This window comes from Xyrauchen texanus, chromosome 39 (assembly GCF_025860055.1).
Source record: "Xyrauchen texanus isolate HMW12.3.18 chromosome 39, RBS_HiC_50CHRs, whole genome shotgun sequence".
In the NCBI taxonomy this organism is placed as follows: Eukaryota; Metazoa; Chordata; class Actinopteri; order Cypriniformes; family Catostomidae; genus Xyrauchen; species Xyrauchen texanus.
In genome coordinates this window covers 7,709,777-7,733,530 of record NC_068314.1, presented here as the reverse complement: position 1 = coordinate 7,733,530, position 23,754 = coordinate 7,709,777, and the positions used below count along the sequence as shown (strand labels likewise).

Here is a 23,754-nt window from a genome sequence, read left to right as displayed (position 1 = left end):
ACCATTAATTATACAGGAAAATCATACTTTTTTTACATCTAAATTTTTTTACAACATTTTATTTTAAAAACTACTGTAGGCCTATTGTCTTTTAAAATATATTTGAAAAATGACTGTATATTTTACAGTTAATTTTTGTCAATCAATTAACTACATCTTAATCTATAATTACATTTAGTTGAACAATTTAACAAATATAAAAATAAATAATAAAAATCTCTATCGCTCTCTCTCTCTTTCTTTCTCGTATTGTTTGTACACAGGAAGCTTCTGTTACCAAGACAAATTCCTTGTATGTGGAAGCATACTTGGCAATAAAGCTCATTCTGATTATGAAGATTAAGAGGAGCACACAGACATTCGATAAATTTGTTGAGATTAGATTTATTGCCAGAAAAAGTTAAGGAGGGGGGTTTCTACCTCACACCGGGGGCATGACCGACCATAAACTAGCTGAACGAAACGGTCACTAAACAACACCACTTAACAACATATTTTATCTCCATATTTAGCTAGTTACACGATTGAGTGAGGTGTGTAAACGAATCACTGAATCGGTCTTTTAAATGATTCTATTAAACGATCAGTTCGAAAGAATTGATTCGCTTGGATGAGTCAAAATTCCCGACACTAATCACTATCCACTCTCGTTTGTCTTAACAGGAAATGTCCTAATCTTGTAGGCGGAGAATCTGGTGTTGTAAGATCCATTGGGATGGATCCAGTCTCGCTTTGGTAGGTGGGATTTAGAGGATTAAGGTGAGTCAGAATTGACAAACTTCAGCGGCCAGACTGTTGATTCGACCCACCCTGTCAGGTACAGTCGCTTGAAATTCACTGCTTATTCTGTCATTCCTAATGCAGTTCTAACTTGTTGAAACTATTTGTTAGATAAGACAGACGCGCTGATCTCTTGTTTTTTATTATAATTATTATTGTATTATTATTAAACAGTAAATAAATCAAACAAACTCCAGGCACGGACTGAGACATGGGTGAGACAGCTGGCAGAGAGAATGGGATTGTTACAAGATCTGCTGAGGTGAAATTAACTTTTTTAAATGGCGTTGATCTGATTTAGCAACTGTGTTAGTATTAAGTTCTGTGGTTTAATGTATGAGGAATGAAGGAAATGTTGATGGTTGTTTTACTCAGACATTTGAGTCATTGTGAAGGATGATGGCATCATGAACTCCGTCTTGGCTAATTAAGAGTTCATGTCTTCTCCATTTCTCTAGTATATTGGTTCATTTCCTGTGGATGACTGTTGTTTGGATGATCAAATTCAGCAGCTACACACTCACCTAAAGTCCCTAAAGGTAATTTGTGTTCTGTGGAAAGACAAGTGTATGTCTGCTTCCTTTTTAATATTTGTTTACCTCTACACTACCAGTCAAATGTTTTGACCCACTTGAATGTGTTTTCACATGTGTTTCCCATAATCTTAAAAACCTTTTCATTTAAAGCAGTAGTTCACCCAAAAATGGAAATTCTCTGATAATTTACTCACTATGGAACCAGATCAATCTCATTAATAATTCACGCACAAAAAACGATTCACACATGCGTAGACAATTTCACATGCATGAAACCTAATTCACGTACACAAAAAAAATATATATTCACAAAAAGCTATTCACATGCGCAAAATAAAAGTAGGCCTATGCATACGTAAAATACACTTTACAAACGCAAAACATACTTCATATATATACAACTAGTCGCAGAAAGTTTCGAATGTTTAAAATGTACGAGTGTATCCATGAATCTGAATGTGCAAATCGTCATTCACGTGTGAATCAGACTTTCACGTTTGAGACTTTCCTGCCAGAGATCTCTTCCCACGTGGGTCTGTCGTACTCTTTAGCCAATCAGATGCGAGTTGAACCAATCATATCATAAGCCACTGATTCTGCGCACCTTTTGCGCAATATGGATTAATTAGAATGGAAATGAAGCATTTACATCAGTAATCCAGCGAGGCGAACGAAGAACGGGAAGAAATTTTTTTTTTTGTGCTGCTATTATTATTGTTGTTGTTGTTGTTTTATTATTAGAGTCACACATACATATTCAGATTTTTTTCTCAGTATTAGTTAATTGCCTATTTTATTTATTCAATAAAAGTATCAATACTGTCCTCATTATGTTTTCAGTCACAATACATTATTGTCCAAAACATTTTACTTCACTTACCCGTGCTTCCTTACCCGAACGTTCTTCGTTCGCCATGCTGGATTACTGATATAAAGGCTTCATTTCCTACCGCTGGAGTTTTAAATATTAATAAAACTATTTGTTCCTTACTACAAAAAGACATTGTCACTATGTCAAACTGTTTATTGGAATAGACTGGTGGAAGGTTTATTATGGAAGGCCATTTGTGGTTTACCAAACAAACATTTATTAGTAAATAAAGTTCAGGAAATAACTTTCAAAATCTTACACCGATACTACCCAGTTAATATTTTTCTTGTTAAATTTAAAAAAGATATTGATTTTAACTGTTCTTTGTGCAATACATTGCCTTAGACTTTGTTTCATCTATTTTGGCATTGTGCTCATGTAAGGACATTTTTGAAAGATTTGACCAGATTTATAATTGATAACATTGAACCCACGTTTTCCTTATGTTTAGATAATGTTATATTTGGTTTTACTAATATCCCCTCAAATAAATGGAAAGAATACTATATTATAAATTTACATTTTTGCTAAATTTCATATACATAAATGTAAGTACAGTAAATCCCAACCTTTGTTTTTGGTTCTTGAAAAGGAAATTCAAATATATATGAAGACTATTTTTCATTCACATAATAAGAAAGCAATTAAAACTATTTCTATATGTGAGTCCTTCAATATATTTACATGATGTTTAGCCCCTCCATATTGCGCAAAAGGTGCACAAAATCAGTGGCTTATGATATGATTGGTTAAGCTCGCATCTGATTGGCTAAAGAGTACGACAGACCCACGTGGGAAGAGATCTCTGCCAGGAAAGTCTCAAAAACACACACACACACACACAAATCCGAGGTGATTCACACGTGAATGACGATTTGCACATTCAGATTCATGGATACACTCGTACATTTTAAACATTCGAAACTTTTTGCGACTAGTTGTATATCTATGAAGTGTGTTTTGCTTGTAAATGTATTTACGTCGATACTTTTATTTTGCGCATGTGAATATCTTTTTGTGAATATATATTTTTTTCATGCACGTGAATTTTTTTTGTGTACGTGAATTAGGTTTCATGCATGTGAAATTGTCTACGCATGTGTGAATCGTTTTTTTTGCGCGTGAATTATTAATGAGATTGATCTGGCTCCATAACTCACTCTCATGCCATCCCATGATGTGTATGACTTGGTTTCATCCACTGAACCAAACAAAGATTTTTACAAGAATATCTCAACCATTTTTTGGATGAGAACAGACCAAAATATAGCTCCTTTTTCACTATAAATCTGGACATCAGCAGTCTCTTTGGCAATCATGATTTCAAGCTTGATTACACTTCCTATAGCGCCATCTAGTGCTCTGTGCATGCTTCAAGCACTAGGAAGAGTAATTGATCATGATTGGTCCTTGAGACGGCAATAGCAAGATGCAGTGAAAACAAAGAGTTATATTTTGGTCTGTTTTCACCCAGAATCAATTGGATCACTTCTAAAGTCATTAATTTAACTACTGGGGTCGTATGGATTACTTTAATGCTGCCTTTTTTGTGCTTTGTGGAGCTTCAAAGTTTTGGTCTCTATTCACTTGCATAGTATGGACCTACAGAGCTCAATTATTCTTCTAAAACCAAATGCTTGCTATTAAAGTAATACACCGGCACAATTTATTATTAACTTATTTTAAAAACAAACCTTTTGACATATGTGAACTGTAATCTAAGCCAAGGGTGGCTACTTTGAAGAAAGTAAAATATAAAATATTTTGTTTAACATTCTTGGTTACTGAATAATTCCCCTACTTTGATTTGTGTTATTTCATAGTTTTGATGACTTTATTATTATTTTAAAATGTGAACAATGGTCATAATTCAGAATGAGTATGTGAGTCCAAACGTTTGACTAGTCATGTAGATTAATTTTGATCATCTATAATTGCAGAATTGCAGAAGCAAGCGTGCAGTTTTATTAAAATTCTCTGTCAAAGGAGTCAAAGTTTACGATGAAGATGAAACGGTAAGATCAAATGCTGTCTCTGCATTTGATTTCTTCTCTGAATGTTCTTCTGAACATCCTCTCTGCTTTGTAAGTCATAAGGTTGAACTTGTGTCTGGTATCTCCTCAGACGCTCCTCATGGCACATGCCATGTGTCGAGTCTCGCTGTCCACCATCCGTCCGTCTGATGCCCAGTTTGCCTTTGTCTCTCATAATCCTGGAGGTTCTGATGTGCAGCTCTACTGCCACCTCTTTAGAGCCAGACATGCCCGAGCTGTAAGTCTCAACATGAAAAAACCCATCCTCCACAAACTCTTAGCAGTGTTTTTTTAATTGCTTGACTAACAAAGCATCATTTAAAATTGCATATGTAATATTTTGCATGTCAGTTCTAGAATTAAGATTGTGTATTTATGTTTTTCCCAGTAGTAATATTTAGACTTTCAAGTGTCATGTTATTTATTTTCTTCTGATGTGTACTGCCAAATTGCTTAAAATATCTCAAATGACGTAAAACCAGATAAGAAAAAAAAAATACACCCCCACACCATGAATTGAGTGTTGTGATGAATTTGGTGTGTTGTTTACATTTCTTGTTTGTTTTGTTTTTTGGATCTTTTTTTGTTTTAGTTTTTGGTTTGATTTAGTTCTGTTTCTGAATCTGTTCTGTTTTGGGGGGTGTTTTTATTATTTTTGTTGTTTTTCCCAAATCAAGGCCCAGTTCCTGAATATGCTGCTTTGCCGCTGTTTCCAACTGTATTTCCTGGAGAAGCACCCAGAGGAGGCTCAGAATGAGTGTTCAAGGAAGAAACCCACTCGAACCCCATCACTGCTTAATCATGGTTTCCCTCTTAGTGTTAGCGCCTTAGTGTCCTTCCGAAGGGCCCCGACTCAAGGCCTCCTACCAGGGGCAAAGGTACACAAGTTATTTAGTGTAGCTACATTTCTTTTAAGGCTTAACATAACTATGATTGGAAACGAGTGAAATGCTTTCATAAAAAAATATACTTGCACTGTAAGCTTAGCTGGCAAACAGTCCAGAGGGTTGAAATACAGAAATGTAAAGTTTCTATTTAGTTAAATTCTTCCCTAAAATTGTTTGTTTCTTTAGCTGCATAGTTGCCTAAAAATTATTATTTTGGGGTTTGGACTGCTGTTTTAGATTTATATGATTTTATATAAAATTTTCTGGAGTTCTTTTCAGTATACAGGTGTTTTTTTTGTCCATTATTTTCTTCAGTTAAGAGTTTAAGAGCTTAAGCTGTAAATAACCTCCAGTAGTCTTTTTAAGGGGTCAAATACCAGAGAATGTTCCACTAAATGGAATACTGCACTATTCTGCAAGATGGTCATCTTGGTTTCCCTCTGCAGGTATTCTCTGAGCCAAACACTGAGCGTGTGAGCAGTCCTGAGGAGGGCCCTACTTCCTCTCCCACTATAGTTCGTAAAATGGCGATCCGGACCAAAAAGCTGCGTTCTGGAGCATACCGCTCATTTACTTTTACTCCCCTCAAACAGCGCCATCTGCAGGATAAACTGCGTGCTCCACAAGGTGGGATAAGTCTTCATAGAAATCTGTCGTGTGTGAGAGAGTTCATTTGGTAATTCACATGTCTAGTTATAATGGTTGGCCTAATTGAGACCCAGAGGATTAAAGAAACCATGATGCAATTTTTATCATTGTGATTTTAATCAATGGCCCCTTTTACCAAAGCAAACATCGATGTATCTTTTGTGAGACGAATGAGAACTTGATTCCTAAGGGAATCTAAAGAATCTTTTTCTGTGTGAAATAGAAAAGGATCAGGAAAGTGCAAAAGCATGCAGGACTCGAGAACCCAATTTGGCTGAGACAGAAGAAGCTCTGGCTCAAGCTGTGTGGTGCTGGGCTGGCCTGTCTAGGTCAGTATGAACCGTAATGGTGTTGCACTGGTATTAACTGATTGCTGAATCACATAGATCAATTACTTTGTATTTACCGGGTATGGCACTACCCTCCGTAGTGCTAGGGTCTTCTCCTTGGGTAAGAGAGATCAATGCTTAAAGCCTTCCTTGCTAGGTTTACAGCTATTAATACTTAATTTTTTACATTGCTATTCTAAGATGTAAAAACGATCTTTTCATCCCACCATAAAGACCTGGAGAAAAATGGGTCTTTAGTATCTCAGTATTGTTGCAAGAAGTGACAGAAGGGATGACTCGTGAGTTATGACCCATATCGGTGGAGGAAGAGATCCTGGTCCTTGAGGAATGTGGTTTGCTGCAGCTGCCTCTTTCAACACAGTACTTTGGCTCCTTGTGACGAGGAGGGCCGGGCCATGACTACGCACGCCTGGCCAATCGGGCTAATCAGCCGAGGAGAGAGAGAGAGAGAAGTGCAGTGAGATGCAGCAGTTCCTTGCCTCTCTCTTCCACCACTCTGGCGAGCCTTATCAGATCTCCCTCCGCTATCACTATAATGAGAGAAAGGTGTTGGAGTAATTACAGCCCTGGTGACGGGCCTTACTGCTTTCCCTCTCCCGCAGACAGACACATGACCACACCCCCACCATGCCACATACCCCCACTGCCAACTCAGGCCGGGACAACATCTAGCCTGCACTACCCCCCTCATTTCTGGAGAGAAAGTCTGCCACAACCATCTGCGCCCCCAGTCTGTGGATCATCTCGAACTTAAAGACTGAAGAGCCAGATACCAACTGGTGATCCACTCATTAGTATCCTTCATGCAGGGAAGCCACTGCAGAGGAGCGTGATTGGAACAGAGGGTGAAGGCCTGCCCCAGCTGGTAGTAGCAGAGGGTAATAACAGCCCAGGTGATGAGCCTTACTGCTTTCCATCTCCTGCAGAAAGACACATGACCATGCCCCCTCATGCCACTCCTACTTCACCTAGATGAGAGGTTGGAATGGCTCGATCCAATCAATCGGCTGGTCAAGACATGCCTTGGGAAAGCTCTGTGATAACTCGAAATCTGATGTCTTTTCAGACTCCCCAGTAGGCGTTGGCTAAGGGCCAATCAAGTGAATTGAGCAACTTGTTCCTCTTTTTGCTCTAGTATATCATCCCAATATACCTGATGCATAATCTGCTGGAAATCCACGGTGCTGTCCATCCCTCTTTTTTTGGCTCCAAGGTGGGTGGGGAGTAGAGATGATGATGATGATGATGATACTGAAAACTTTAAACATGGCTACAAAACACACCTCATAAAAGCGATTTTTGGACCTGGATATAGATTGTAGCTCAGAAAAGAGATGTGTTCCCATGTCAAGAAGTGATGATTGGCCAAAATGTATTGTCATTGAAGCTGTATCACCAGATTTGCCAGTCACTAAGCTTTCCCCTTTTGCCATGCATAAGGTTATTGCAGGAATAGCAGGAACAGTGAAAGAAGTAAAAAAAAAAATGAAGACCTGGTCAAATTCTTGTGGAATGCTGCTAAGAACCTTCTACATGCCAACTTGTTCGCTGGAGTACAGATAAAGGCATCTCCTCATCCAACGCTAAATTACTGCAAAGGAGTGATCCATACTAGAGAGTTGGATGATGTAGACAAAGAAGAAATATCTGTCAAACTCGAGACTTGAGGTATAAAAAATGTGAAAAGGATTTATAATTGATAAAATGATTGCCTCTGTTGTCAAAAAAACCTATGAGAACAGTGGATTGCCAGACAGATCTCACCTGGATGCATAGAGACCAACCCCAAACTATTAACAATAATAAACTTCTAAGGACCAAGAATACAGGAACTCAAAGTAAGCCTCTTGTAAATTATATCCAATCCAATCAGAATTCAACAAATGATAATCAAACTTCAAAAAGAAATGCACAAAAGATAAGCTCATCACAATCAAAAGTACCATAAGATAAAACTTCAAAAGAAAAAAGATATTAAAGATGTTGAAATGAGAGAGAGTGGACACCATAGTAGGAGTCCATCTCCTAAAGGCAAAATTAGGGCAACCTTCACTATTTTACCTACCTGATAATGGAGAGTTTTATCATCCAATGGAACTGTCGTGGCCTTTGGGCTAATTATACCGAGTTACAGCGTTTAGCTGCAGCTATCAATCCTTTTGTAATTTGTCTTCAGGAGACACAACTATCATCAGATTGTACCCTCTCTTTTAAAAAATGTACAGCTTTTAATACCTTTGGACCTAACCATATATGGGCTCCTGGAGGTACAGCCATTTTTATCAGAACCGATGTGATTCATAGTCATATCCGTATTAACAGCAATCTACAGGTAACAGCAGTGCGTTTGACCCTGCAGAAAACAATTGCAGTCTGTTTTATTTACGTTCCTCCCTGACTTGAATTTAATGCACATGGGCCTGGATGATCTGGTTGCTCAGCTCCCTTCTCCTTTTATACACATGGGAGATTTTAACAGCCATAACATTTTATGGGGGTAGTAACCATTGCAGCACTGAAGGAAAGAGGATTGAAAATGTTATAGATAACCATGACTTATGTCTTCTAAATGATGCATCACATACTTCCTACACCCAGGGCATGGAACATACTCCTCAATTGATCTAACAATCTGTCAGCCTGAGTTATTTTTAGACCTCTCATGGAAAGTTTGGCATGACGTCTGTGGAAGTGACCACTTTCCACTCATTTAACCATCAAAGGAAGAGGCGTAGAAACAAGTGCATGAAGATGGCATATTGGGACCCGTTTCAAATACTCCGTTACGGGAGTTCCAGAGGAAAATACGGATGCTACAAAGAACTTTACTGAAACGCTTATATCCATAGCAAATTACACTATTCCTAGAACTTCTAATAATATAAAATGTAGGTGGCTACCATGATTTGATAAGTGCAAAATATCTGTAGAAGAGAGGATAGAAGCTGACTCCTCTTCAGACATCCAATTACTAAAAATCTTATTAAACTAAAAATGTGTAGAGTACAGAGGGGGCCAGGGTAGCTCAGCAAGTAAAGACGCTGACTACCTCCCCTGGAGTTCGTGAGTTTGAATCCCAGGGTGTGCTGAGTGACTCCAGCTAGGTCCCCTATGCAATCAAATTGGCTCAGTTGCTAGGGAGGGTAGAGTCACATGGGGTAACCTCCTCGTGGTCGCTATAATGTGGTTCGCTCTCGGTGGGGCGCGTGGTGAGTTGTGCGTGGATGCCGCGGTGGATGGCGTGAAGCCTCACATGCACTATGTGTCCGTGGTAATGCGCTCAACAAGCCACGGGATAAGCTATGTGGGTTGATGGTCTCTGATGTGGAGACAACTGACATTTGTCCTCCGGATTGAGGCGAGTCACTACGCCACAACGAGGATGTAGAGTGCATTGGGAATTGGGCATTCCAAATTGGGAAGGAAAAAAAAGATGTAGAGCACAAACAAGAAGAACAATAAATGAAGCAAAAAAGCAAAGCTGGAAAATGTGTCCAGCTTGTCATCAAGCACTCCATCAAATAAAGTCTGGAATCTGATATGGAGGATGAAGGGCAAAAACAGTGGTCCACAAATGCAACTTATCAAACATCAAGTTTCTCTTTTAACTAAAAAACATTTGAAAAGAATTCATCGATTGAAATCTGCCTTCCAAATAATCCAAGCTCAACAAGAGAAGAAAAATAAGAACTTTTCCTCAAACAATATGGAACCATATGACCAGTGTGGCAGAATGATCTGCCCCTCCGGCTCGTCATCGTCGCCCCGCCTCTTTGGGTCACCCTTCAGCTAGGCTCACGACGGCAGTTGGGCGGGAGAGCGAGAAGATGTGCATAATTAATAAGCACACCTGATGGGAAAAATGCTTCATCACCGCTGTCTTTAAAACACAGAGCTCTTCACAGGGAGCCGGCTTCAAATCTCCACATGTGCACACACTGGCATCTTTGCACACCCAGGACCAGAGCTGGTAGGGTTCAGAGCTGGATGAGATGGTGTGCTGCCGGACCTGTTCCTCAGTCCCCCGGACACGTTAATGAGTCGCCGGGGGTGAAACGCTTGCGGAACCGCCGACGGGCTAGACGCCGCGGACTTTGGAGTGGAGCGTGAGCAGCCGAATGACCCAGCCCGTGCATGGGCCATCCTATGTACATTACCCCGTCCTTTCACGGAGCCCCATTTGACTGCGTGGATGTCAGATCCCCCCTTTATTATGAACACCATTCCCCATTGGACATTTTACGTTTATTATTATTTCCAATAAATGCCTCTCTGAGCCTTGACTCCACACCCACTGTGTCTGTCTCTTGCTCACCCTGCCACACCAGCCATTTTCCATGGAAGGGCTATTAAGAGCTATAAAAAGATCCCACGGCACAGCCATTGGACCTGACAAAATCCACTACCAATTTATAAAGAATCTAACTCTCACTACTCTACCTATGCTTCTTAAAAATTTTTATTCCATTTGGATATCAGGAAATATTCCACCTGCTTGGAAGTAGAATTTATACCCATTCCAAAGACAGGGAAAGACCATAATGATCCCAAGAACTATCGCCCTTGACCAGCTGCTTAAGCAAAACAATGGAGAGGATTGTCAATGATCATCTAGTTTGGATACTGGAATATAAACATCATATAAGTAATGCCCAGTGTGGATTCCGGAATCACAATAGACCACCTCGTCACTCTGGAAAACTATATACGTGATGCTTTTATTAAGAAAGAACATGTTGTAGCAGTCTTTTTTGATTTAGAGAAAACCTACAACACAAAATGGAAGTATGACATTTTAAAGGATTTGAATCCTCTGGGTTTTAGAGGACATTAACCAGTCTTTATTGAAAGATATTTATCAAACTTTTTAGAGGCAAGGTTGATAACACCTTGTCTGACCTACATAGACAAGAACTTGGAGTGCCTCAAGGAAGTATTTAATCAGTAACTCATTTTAGTATTAAAATAAATAGCATTACAAAAGTAATTGGTTTAGATAATCACTGCAGTTAGTTTATATGTAGATGGCATCTGCATATGCTATAGAAGCAAGTACATGCGCAATATTTAGCAGAAAATTAAACTGAAGAGAAATAAATTACAGTCTTGTTCGATGCTAAATTGCAAAGACAAAAACTGTTTGCATGCATTTCTGACAACTTTGCTGTCTACACAATTATCCAGAGTTGCATATGGATGGAGTCCCCATTAAGGTTGTAAAAGAGACCAAATTTCTTGGCATCACCTTTGACAGCAAACTGTCATTTATCCCACATATTAAGTTATTAAAAAAGTCTTTTAAAGCCATGAACATTTTAATGGTTATATCTAAGACAAAATGGGGTGCAGTCCTCCTAAATCTATATAGAACACTGATTTGCTCAAAGCTGGACTATGGAAGTATAGTCTATGGCTCACCAAGAAAATCATATATTCGACTTTTGGATACTATACACCACCAAGGTATACGACTGGCATTGTGAGCTTTCAGAACGTCACCGATCCAAAGTTTTATGTGGAGTCTAATGAGCGTTCTTTGGAAAACAGACGCCTGAAGCTGGCTTTACGATACGCAATCAAGCTTATCGCAAATAAAGAAAATCTGGCCTATCCAGCAGTGTTTTCATCTCAACTTTCAATAATGTATGACAAAAATCAAGTTGCATCCGCCCAACTGGTCTACACATTAAACCTCATCTAGTGAATTTAAAAGTGGGTTTAAACATTTTGGAACATACTCACTTTTGCAAATTTCTCCGTGGGACCTCAGAACACCCAAATCCTTCTGGATTTAACAAGAAACAAAAAGTCAAAAACTCATCCAAATGATTATCACCAACAACTTCTGGATATTAGACAAATGTTCCCATTACATATTCCACTTTATACAGATCGAAATCTGAAAATCATGTGTTTGCGGCTTTTGCAACAAATCAACTACATCATACGTATTTTTGACCAAAGCTCAACTTTCACTGCAGAGACCAATGCTCTACTGTTGGCACTGAAGTTCATTGAGACTGCACAACAACTGGATTTTTTATTATTTCTGATTCAAAATCATGTCTTAAAGCACTAGAATCTATTAAAACTGATTACCCAACAATTGTGAAGATGTTAATCAAATTGTCATCCCTTGAAGCTCAAAATTTTAACATCATCCTCTGCTGGGTACCTGGCCACTGTGGAATCTTTGGAATTGAGCAATCAGATAATGCTACTAAAGATGCTTTATCTACAGAACTAAAAGTGCTCACTTCCTTCCACAGATCTGAAACCAATCATACATTTGTATGTCAAAACACGAGGCAATCAGAATGGGATCAGTGCTTAACAAACAAATTACATGAAATGGATCCTGCTGTTGGGACCAGAAGTGTCTTCTCTTTTAATGACCATCAATCAAGTCGTATACACTATGTCGGATAGGCCACTCAAGACTCTCACACAACTATTTACTATCAGGGGAAAATCCCCCATATGTGCATCAAGTCAGAGCCCACTGTCTATCAAACATATTTAATCGGATTGTAATATTTCTTCTCCTGTGTGAGAACCCTTATTCCACTGACACCATTGAAAAGGTTTTTAACCAAATTAGTTTTTATTAGCTTTATTATTATATACTGTAGCTTTTTTTTTTTTTTTAAGTTACTTTTGCATTTTTTTTTTTTTTCAAACATAAAATTAAATTATTAAATCAATATACACACACCAAAAACTGTAGCCTATTTTTAAGATTGACTTATTTCAGTTTCACAAAATTCCATCAAATTGTGATATTTAACTACATTTAATTTAGTTTTTACTAAAAATTGATTCAATCAATTTGATTACATTTTGTTATGAAATTAAAATCCATAATTCTTAAAAAAAAAAAAAAAAGAAATTTTTGGAGTATACAGGTCCTTCTCAAAAAATTAGCATATTGTGATAAAGTTCATTATTTTCCATAATGTAATGATAAAAATTAAACTTTCATATATTTTAGATTCATTGCACACCAACTGAAATATTTCAGGTCTTTTATTGTTTTAATACTGATGATTTTGGCATACAGCTCATGAAAACCCAAAATTCCTATCTCAAAAAATTAGCATATTTCATCCGACCAATAAAAGAAGTGTTTTTAATACAAAAAAGTCAACCTTCAAATAATTATGTTCAGTTATGCACTCAATACTTGGTCGGGAATCCTTTTGCAGAAATGACTGCTTCAATGCGGCGTGGCATGGAGGCAATCAGCCTGTGGCACTGCTGAGGTGTTATGGAGGCCCAGGATGCTTCGATAGCGGCCTTAAGCTCATCCAGAGTGTTGGGTCTTGCGTCTCTCAACTTTCTCTTCACAATATCCCACAGATTCTCTATGGGGTTCAGGTCAGGAGAGTTGGCAGGCCAATTGAGCACAGTAATACCATGGTCAGTAAACCATTTACCAGTGGTTTTGGCACTGTGAGCAGGTGCCAGGTCGTGCTGAAAAATGAAATCTTCATCTCCATAAAGATTTTCAGCAGATGGAAGCATGAAGTGCTCCAAAATCTCCTGATAGCTAGCTGCATTGACCCTGCCCTTGATAAAACACAGTGGACCAACACCAGCAGCTGACATGGCACCCCAGACCATCACTGACTGTGGGTACTTGACACTGGACTTCAGGCATTTTGGCATTTCCTTCTCCCCAGTCTTCCTCCAGACTCTGGCACCTTGATTTCCGAATGACATGCAAAATTTGCTTTCATCCGAAAAAGTACTTTGGACCACTGAGCAACAGTCCAGTGCTGCTTCTCTGTAGCCCAGGTCAGGCGCTTCTGCCGCTGTTTCTGGTGCCTGTGCACAGTGGCTCTGGATGTTTCTACTCCAGACTCAGTCCACTGCTTCCGCGAGGTCCCCAAGGTCTGGAATCGGTCCTTCTCCACAATCTTCCTCAGGGTCCGGTCACCTCTTCTCCTTGTGCAGCGTTTTTTGCCACACTTTTTCCTTCCCACAGATTTCCCACTGAGGTGCCTTGATACAGCACTCTGGGAACAGCCTATTTGTTCAGAAATTTCTTTCTGTGTCTTACCCTCTTGCTTGAGGGTGTCAATGATGGCCTTCTGGACAGCAGTCAGGTCGGCAGTCTTACCCATGATTGCGGTTTTGAGTAATGAAACAGGCTGGGAGTTTTTAAAAGCCTCAGGAATCTTTTGCAGGTGTTTAGAGTTAATTAGTTGATTCAGATGATTAGGTTAATAGCTCGTTTAGAGACCCTTTTCATGATATGCTAATTTTTTGAGAGAGGAATTTTGGGTTTTCATGAGCTGTATGCCAAAATCATCAGTATTAAAACAATAAAAGACCTGAAATATTTCAGTTGGTGTGCAATGAATCTAAAATATATGAAAGTTTAATTTTTATCATTACATTATGGAAAATAATGAACTTTATCACAATATGCTAATTTTTTGAGAAGGACCTGTATAGATATTTTATTCTGTCATTTGTTTGGCTGCTATGTCTTTGCAGAAGGTAAAGATATATAATTCAAATCTGTCTCATTAAAAAAGGGGTTTATATTTAGGAAGGTCATTCACAGAGCAAACTCCTTGTCTGGTATTTGTATTTAGTGTTCTTAATTTTTATTCAACACTTTTGTTTCGATCACAGTGATTGTAGCTCTTCGCTGCTGGCAGATGATGTCCTTGGTGCCTTCCTTCTGTGTCCTCATCCCAAAAAGCCCAATCGTGGGTCTCTTATAGTTCGCTTTCCATCAGGTCTGGCAACCCAAGCTATAAAGTATTCCAAGGGGAAATTCCACCTTGAGGTGAGCAAAGGGATTTAAAGGGATAGTTACCCAGAAATGAAAATGATGTCTTAATTTGCTCGCTCTAATATTGTTTTAATCATGCGTGACTTTCTTTCGTGGAAATCAAAAGAGAAAAAATCTTTACACTCAAAACAAACTGAACATTGTCTCAGGGCTGTCAACATACCTGTCTTGGGAGTCTCCCGTTTTTCACACCCATCTCCTGCCCCCCTCCCATTTTGTTATTTCTCTTGGGAAACTCCCGTAATGTGTATTGCCCAAACCTAGTTATATGAATAATCACATCAATATATTATTCCAAGGTTGTTCAGTTGCCAGATCTTGTATGAAATGCATCCTACTCACACAATTGACACATCATACAAATTTCTACCTATTTGATACCTCAACTTGGCAACCTACAACCCAGCTGCGCAGTTGATATCTGCGCAGGTAGTAGACGAGGGAAGTTGACTCAAGCATCACTGGTAGATGGGGAGAAGAAGACCCCCTCTTCGAAGACATATGAAAACTTTGTGTGATGAACAGACTCAATGTTGTTATTCGCTCTCAAATGAAATCCTGGATCAATTCCTGTATTCAACAGTAAAATCAAATGTGGCAACTACGTCAGTAACATCTAACCTGATTGGTTTTTTGCACGTCTCGTCAAACATCAGGAAATTGATGCAATCTCCAACGAGTTTGATGTTTTGTTGGTAAGTGGTTTTATTTTTTGGAGCTTGACAGCACTACTCACTTTCATTATATGGTGAAAAGTTGTGTGAAGATTAGAAAAAAAAAATAGTTTGTGTTTTCCACAAAAGAAAGTCAAGTCATATGTGTTTGGAGCAACATGAAGGTGAGTTAACAACATAATACTCATTTATGGGTGAACTATTCCTTGAAGTGAACTGTAGTGTTTTCCTAGTGCTCTATAACTGCTTTTGGAAGTACAATGTTTAATCTTCTTCATACAGAAATGCCACAATGAGTTTGAAAGCCTCGCTGCTTTGATCGAACACTACACCAATTTCAGTGAGGAGCTGGAATGTTCTCTGAGCAGCACCCGTGTCAACCACTGCTATGATTGGGAGGAAATAGTGAACAAGAGCTCACTTACACAAGACAGCAAGAAAGGCACATTTAAAAACTAAAGTTTGGTATGAATCCTGTCTTTCCCCCAATGTGGTCATTACCATTTTTTATTATTTTTCTTTTTTAAAGATTCAATAGCTGCTGACATTTGTAAGGCTTCCTAACCAGGATCTAAAGTCACTTGCACAAATTTTTTTTCTACAAACACTGTTTTGCCTGTTTGCAATAATAACCTCAATAACTTTAACTCACCTGAAGCACTGGAGTTTAAAAAATTAAAAAATATGCACTTATTGAGATTGTTTATCATGTGAATGTCAGCTTTTAAATATATACTTATAAGTTTATCAGAGGCACAGACTATGTCCACCAAATATGGGAGGTGTATATATTGACATCATGGGTTGTATATATTGGTCTTTTGGGGTTGTATATTGGCACTAGTTTAGAGAACTTCAGTGATGACCTAAATTTCTAAAAACTTCCACTATCCAGTTGATGGTCCTTAATGTTTTCTACTTCTTAAATTCACTTTTTCTCTCTTGAAAACACTCCTATGTAAATTAATTGTCTCGCCTCTTTACATAAACTTTTTTTAAGAACATGTTTGTCTGCTGTTCTTTCAAGATTCAGTCTTTTGAGGTGGTGTACAGTAGGAAAATGTAACTAATAGAATATCACAAATAGTAATTTCTGTGATTCTCAAGAAAATCTATCAAGAACATGGTAACATTTCACCCCAAAATAGAGAAAGAATATAATTGCTGTAGTATGTAGAGAAAAAAAACAAACATTACTATAATGCAACAATAAATAAAAAAATAAATTGAATATTAAATTATAGTTATATAAATAAATACTACCATTATGTTTGAATAATATTATTTTTTTTGCGGGGCCAGGTCGGAATATCGCGCGGCCGGTCCCAAATCGGCCTGATGAGGCGCGTGAGGGATAAAGGCGGCCGGTGACGATGGTTCGAGAGAGAGAGAATTACGGGCATGTCCGTCATGTGTGTTTATGTTTGTGTGTTTTGGTTTTTGAGTTTAATTAAATATAATTTATATTGACAAGCCGGTTCTCGCCTCCTCCTTGCCCATCTTAACCACTTACAATTATATATAAAACACACCCACATATATATATATGTATGTTTATATACATATGTTTATATATATACACACACACACACACACACACAAATAAATGTCCCTTTTTTAGGACACCAAATAACTTTATAAATCTTTGATGTAAAGGGTTTAAACAATGTTTTCCATGCTTGTTCAATGAACCATAAACAATTAATGAACATGCACATGTGGAACGGTTGTTAAGACACTAACAGCTTTCTACTGACTCTGAAAAAAACTAAAAGAAAGATGCCCAGAGTCATCCGCATGAACGTGCCTTAGGCATGCTGCACTGAGGCATGAGTAGCCTACTGCAGATGTGCCTAGGGAGGACAGCTGATTGTCCTCGCAGTGGCAGACCACATGTTACAACACCTGCACAGGATTGGTACATCTGAATAGCACACCTGTGGGACAGGTACAGGATGGCAACAACAACTGCTTGAGTTACACCACGAATGCACAATCCCTCCATCAGTGATCAGACTGTCCGTAATAGGCTGAGAGAGGCTGGACTGAGGGCTTGTAAGCCTGTTGTAAGGCAGGTCCTTTACCAGACATCACCGGCAACAACATCGCCTATGGGCACAAACACACCTTCATTGGACCAGACATGACTGGCAAAATGTGCTCTTCACTGATGAGTTGCGGTTTTATCTCACCAGGGGTAATGGTCGGACTTGCATTTGTCATCGAAGGAGTGAGCTTTACACAGAGGCCTATACTGGTGCGGTATCGATTTGTAGGTGGAGGGTCCGTCATGGTCTGGGGCGGTGAGACACAGCATCATCGGAATGAGCTTGTTGTCATTGCAGGCAATCGCAACGCTGTGCGTTACAGGGAAGTCATCCTCCTCCCTCATGTGGTACCCTTCCTGCAGGCTCATTCTGACATGTCCCTCCAGCATGACAATGCCACAAGACAGGAATGGCAGTGCCCCCTTTATTCAAGGACACATTCCATTTCTACAGGTCTGTGAATATATATATATATATATATACAGTATATACATACACTGCCTTTGAAAAGTTTGGGGGCACTTGACTGAAATGATTCTCACGATCTTACAAATCTTTAGAATTGAAGGCGTGTGCTTAAATGTTTGAAATTAGTTTCGTAGACATAAATATAATTGTGCCAACATATAAATGTTTCCTCTTCTGTCACTCACTCGACGTTGTGTCGATTGTAGGTACACAAGGGGTCTCTTTTGAGAGCTTTGCATACCTCTGAACTTGAGAAAAGGCCAATGTGAAATTGGCAGACAGAATTTGCATGTCCCGCCCCCGGACATATAGGTATAAAGGGGAGCGGTCGAGTGTCTGTCAGACAGATTTTTCTTCGGACCCAAGCAGTTGTGCAACAGCAAAGCTGAGTTCACCACTGTTCCACTCACCTCTACTGGCAATAAGCACTGCTGTTGGATCTATGGCACATTCCAGCAGCTTTCTGCTGCCTATGCGTCTTCAACAAGGTCGCATAGGCAGCCCTTGCCCCGCTACGGGAAGTGGGCATCCGCATACTCGATTACCTTGATGACTGGCTTATCCTAGCACACACTTGAGAGTTACTATGCGACCACAGGGACCAGGTGCTCACGCACTTCAGCCGTTTGGGGCTTCAGGTCAACTGGGAAAAAGCAAAATCTCTCCGGTTCAGAGCATCTCTTTTCCTGGCTTGGAGTTAGGCTCAGTCTCAATGTCAGCGCACCTCACAACTGAGTGTGCGCAGTCAGTGCTCAGGTGCCTCGCTTGCTTCAAGCCAGGCACAGCGGTTCCTTTCAAACAGTTCCAGAGGCTCCTGGGGCATATGGCCGCAGTCACACCGCTCGGGTTGATGCATTTTAGACCACTTCAGCAATTGCTTCAGACTGTCTTCCCGAGATGGGCATAGCGCCGGGGCACATACCGTGGGTTAATCACCCCTTCCTGCCATCAGACTTTCAACTCTTGGACAGACCTCTGTTTTCTGCGGACAGGAGTTCCACTACAGCAGGTGTCCAGACGTGTCATGGTCACCACAGATGCCTCTCAATGGGGTTGTGGTGCCGTGTGCAAAGGGCACGCAGCCGCTGGCTCCTGGACGCAACCAGACCTCTGGGACCTCCATGTCTGGCCACTGGGCGGGACGTGGAAGACTTAAGCGGTCTATCACCTGCAGTCGTAGACCCGATCAAAGAAGCCAGAGCTCCCCCAGGCAGCTTTACGCCCTCAAGTGGCATCTGTTCGCAAATTGGTGCTCTTCCAGATCTGAAGACCCGCAGAGATGCACAATTCGGTCAGTGCTTTCATTCCTGCAGGAGAGGTGGGAGGGGAGGCTGTCCCCCTCCACCTTGAAGGTGTATGTTGCCACTATCGCAGCCCACCACGACCCATTGGACGGCAAGTCCCTTGGTAAGCACGCCATCTCTCCCAGGTTAGCCATTAAGCTCTCACTTCCTGGATGTTCTTCCTCCCTAGCCCTCTGGCCGGCAAATCCAGCGGAGGAATTAGTGATTCTAGTGCTCCGTGTTGGGTTTGGGCTCCAAAGGCTTAGTTCCCACTTTAGGAAACTCCCTGTGATGAATTTCCATGGTACAGTCCCCCTCCCTTGAGCAGTCCCTGCTGTCCCCTGGTCACCGTGTCTGTAGCAACTCCTCCCTTGTCAGGCAGGATCAAATAGCACCATCTCCACATGTGACTTTTCCCCATCCTCATGGGTATTGGCCACAAGTTACCTCCCCCAGTCTGGGCAGGTTGTGGTCTCCGCAGAGCCTTTTCCCCCTGAAAGAATAGTAATGGAAAAGGACGCCTTCCCCCAACGTATCTATAGCGTTAAGATAGCCCAAGCTGCTTTTAAACTCTATGACGAGAAACATAGAGAGAGAAAAGGCCATGGCTGGCCAGCTTGCTCCCATGCCAAGTCATGTCTCCTGTTCCCGTAAGGGTACTGGGAATCTAAGAGCTGGGAACCTAAGAGCGGTATAGGACACCATTTATTGGGGGCGTTGGGGAGGGTTATGTGCAGCCAACCCAGCTGCTTCTAGCACGCAACAGCTTGCTTGCACCTGGCTCAGCAGTCACGTAACACGGGTTAGTGCATGCTTTTTTGAAGTGGGACCCCTTGTGTCACTACAATTGACACAACGTCGAGTGAGTGACAGAAGGGGAACGTCATGGTTACTGTTGTAACCTCCTTTCCCCGATGGATGTCAATTCCCCAATGTTCCCCTTGCCACGTCACTATCCCTACCACTGTAATGCGTCGTCACCTTATTCTCGGCTCCTCAGTGCAAAAACCTGTCTGACAGACACTCGCCCGCTCCCCTTTATACCCGTATAAAGCGGGACATGCAAATTCTGTCTGCTAATTTAACATTGGCCTTTTCTCAAGTTCTCAGAAGAGACCCCTCTTTTCACTACAATCGACACAACATCTCATTCCTTCTATCGGGGAACAGAGGTTACAACAGTAACCATGACAATTTATAATATATATATATATATATATATATATTATCGAGAGAGAGAGAGAGAGAGAGAGAGAGATATGTGTGTGTATGTGTGTATATATATATATATATATTGCTTACTGTGGCAACTCAAAAACAAACACAAAGACAATGTTAAGCTTCTTTTAATGGACCAAATAGCATTTAACTGTGTTTGATATAATGGCAAGTGATTTTCTAGTACCAAATTAGCATGATTCTCAAGGATAAGGTGTTGGAGTGGTGGCTGCAGGAAATGGGGCCTGTCTAGATTTGATAAAAAATGACTTTTTTCATATTGTGATGGTGATGTTTTTTTTTTTTTTACATCAGTAATGTCCTAACAATACTTTGTGATCAGTTGAATGCCACTTTGGTGAATTAAAGTACAAATTTCCTTCCTAATGTTGTGGCTGATCGGTTATATATATATTAAAAATGTATTTAGATTTTGGCTTTAAAGGAAGGAATTCAAATAAAATGTTCCTTCTAATAATGTGCGCATTTGTAGTTAGTGCACAGTGCGCAGGTCACAGGGGCCAGTTTGTGCTGATGTAGCCGGCGCGTTTGAAGTTTGGCGTTGCCGGGTAACGTGGTACGCAACAGCAAGATAAACATGCTGCTTTATTCAATGTTGCGTTTGAGGAGGACCGCAGCCTGACCCTGGCGACCCTTTACGGAACCAGAACTGGATGACAATATCTATTAGCGTCTCCGTTTTAATGACAAGAGTTGTTGCCTGGATTATTATCAGACCATTAAATTTTTCTTTAGCCGATAACAAGTGAAACCAGTCAGGTTGGCAGATCCGTTAAGATGGCATCAGAATCCGTGAAGGTGGTCGTCAGATGTCGACCGCTGAATGAAAGGGAGAAAGTGTTGAACTGTAAGACGGTCATCTCGACTGACAGTAGCTGCTGTCAGTGTTTCATTGAGAAACCCGGAGCCACCGAAGAGCCGCCGAAACAATTCACATTTGATGGGACTTATTATATCAACCATTCCACTGAGCAGATGTACAACGAAATCGCATATCCTCTGGTGGAGGTACATTGTTTTTCGTGTGGTTGGTCAGCGTGCATACCCATAGATCTGGGTTATCTGATACCTGCTCAGTCGCTTATCTGAAACAAAATCCCATCACAGTTTAAATCTGCAGCCCATCCTATAATTCATTATTTACAAGATGTGTTTGTAAGTTGGGCCCTTTTTAGACTATAAATATTCAGCACTGGAGGTAATGACTGCTATGAGGAAATGTTTTAAATATATAAATTGTGAAGCATTTATACATTATGTTATTACACCTATTTGTTGTAGGCTACTGAATTTAATTTTGTTGATTTTTTTTTTATGAGAGAAATCATCATGTTTGGACGGGATTTTCATTATGAATGAATGAATAAATTTTTTCCACACTGCCTTAAAGAGATAGTTCAACCAAAAATGAAAATTCTCTCATTATTTACTCACCCTTGTGCCATCCCAGAAGAACACGACTTTCTTTCTTTTGCTGAACATAGACTAAGATTTTTTTTTAAGAATATCTCAGCTCTGTTAGTCCATTTAATGGAAGTGAATGGTGGCCAGAACTTTGAAACTCAGAAAAAAAGAAAAAAAAAGTATAAAGGCATAAAAGTAATCCATATGGCTCTGGTGGTTTAATCAAGTCTTCAGAAGCAATATGATAGGTGTGGGAAACAGAGAAATATTTAAGTTGTTTATATATTTATGTTTTTACTATAAATGTCCACTTTTACTTTCACTTCTTTTATTTTTGGCGATTTGCATTCTTCATGCATATCACCACCTACTGGGCTGGGAGGAGAATTTATAGTTAAAAATATTGATCTGTTTCTTACCCACACCTATCGCTTCTGAAGACATGGATTTATTAAATTGATTTATTATTAAATATAAATATTTATTACATTTTAATTAAATCAATACATCAGTCAATTATTAAATGCAAAATAATATTCTTTAAAACTTTAAAATCATTAAATCACAAAATATATCTATACAGTTTGCATCCAGTTTCATTTTAGCATTATCTTAGGTTGATTTTTCATTTAAGCACAAGCTTCGTGGCTTCATAAATATGTGTCTTATTATTTTAAGTGTTATGGCTATCAGCACGTCACTCAACAGCAATTTAGTAGTTTTTAATCATTTCATTTGTGATTTAATTTCATTTTCATGTGTATTTAATTATTTATTTAAATATATAAATAATAATTTTATTATTTTGTTTTGAGTAATTTGGCCCTCCATATTTTATTTATTGTATTATTATTATTAATAATTTATCATATTATATTATAATTTATATAATATACTGTATACTACATATACAGTTATATAGTATTTTATCATATTTATTTGTTTGTTTGAAAATGTTACTACTTAACTACCCACCTTAGGCCTAAAGTACCAAGGCCATAGCCAAAGATATTATTATATTGTATTAAATGTTATTTAGGTTTTAAAGAAAAAAATAGCCTTATTACCCCATTTAAATATGTGGTTACAACCTTGCAAATTATCAATAGTTATTTCAGTTAATTTAGTTGTTAATAAGTATTTGCATTATTATTATTTTGTAAATTGGTTAGTTAATTAAAAAAAGACGTTATTGCTGTACTTTAAAAGAACAATATTTTCCCACCTTAGGCCCGAAGTACCAGGGCAATAGCCACCAAAGACAATTTAAAATGTTTTTATTTTTTTTTATTTATTTTTTTTAAACCCAATCTATTGCCCTTATTAAATATGTGGTTACAGCCTTGGAAAGTACCAACTGTATATTATTATTCCATAGAACCCATTAAATTTAATGAGTGGGGGCAATTGGCAGATATTCTGATGAAAAAGCAAACATTTACAAGTTACATGTATGTCTTATTTTAAAATGTATTTTGCATTACACACTAAACTGAAAAGGTCAATACTTGATTTTACAAACAGGGTGTAACAGAGGGCTACAATGGGACAATTTTTGCTTATGGACAAACAGGAAGTGGCAAGTCGTTTACCATGCAAGGTGTTCTGGATCCTCCTGCCCAGAGGGGAATCATCCCTCGAGCTTTTGAACACATCTTTGAGACAATCCAGGTAACAAATCAACACATCATTTGATTTTAAATAGATTTATTTTCATTGTAAAATCC

At 39.2% G+C, this 23,754-nt stretch overlaps 2 protein-coding genes across 2 annotated transcripts in view; both read left to right on the top strand.

Moving 5' to 3' along the window:
• The first annotated feature begins 775 nt into the window (after nucleotides 1-775).
• On the top strand, nucleotides 776-16,556 carry sh2d5 (SH2 domain containing 5). Its single transcript, XM_052111843.1, has 10 exons — nucleotides 776-817; nucleotides 955-1,042; nucleotides 1,239-1,319; nucleotides 4,128-4,202; nucleotides 4,312-4,458; nucleotides 4,898-5,098; nucleotides 5,554-5,734; nucleotides 5,979-6,084; nucleotides 14,749-14,905; nucleotides 15,868-16,556. The coding sequence occupies exons 2-10, from the start codon at nucleotides 992-994 to the stop codon at nucleotides 16,042-16,044; spliced, it is 1,176 nt and encodes a 391-aa protein (XP_051967803.1). The 5' UTR covers nucleotides 776-817; nucleotides 955-991; the 3' UTR covers nucleotides 16,045-16,556.
• A 4,844-nt stretch (nucleotides 16,557-21,400) lies between these two features.
• The window catches only part of kif17 (kinesin family member 17), a 33,875-nt gene continuing 31,521 nt past the window's right edge, over nucleotides 21,401-23,754 (top strand). Inside the window, exons 1-2 of the mRNA XM_052111034.1 lie at nucleotides 21,401-21,631; nucleotides 23,552-23,698. Coding sequence (XP_051966994.1) covers nucleotides 21,401-21,631; nucleotides 23,552-23,698 — 378 coding nt within the window. The remainder of the gene's footprint in view (nucleotides 21,632-23,551; nucleotides 23,699-23,754) is intronic.

Bases quoted from the DNA above. Each gene is read 5' to 3' on its own strand.
- sh2d5 (XM_052111843.1), top strand. From the start codon at position 992: ATGGGTGAGACAGCTGGCAGAGAGAATGGGATTGTTACAAGATCTGCT. The intron at 4,203-4,311 runs GTAAGATCAAAT...GTATCTCCTCAG, and splicing joins TTTACGATGAAGATGAAACG to ACGCTCCTCATGGCACATGC. The intron at 4,459-4,897 runs GTAAGTCTCAAC...TCCCAAATCAAG, and splicing joins GAGCCAGACATGCCCGAGCT to GCCCAGTTCCTGAATATGCT.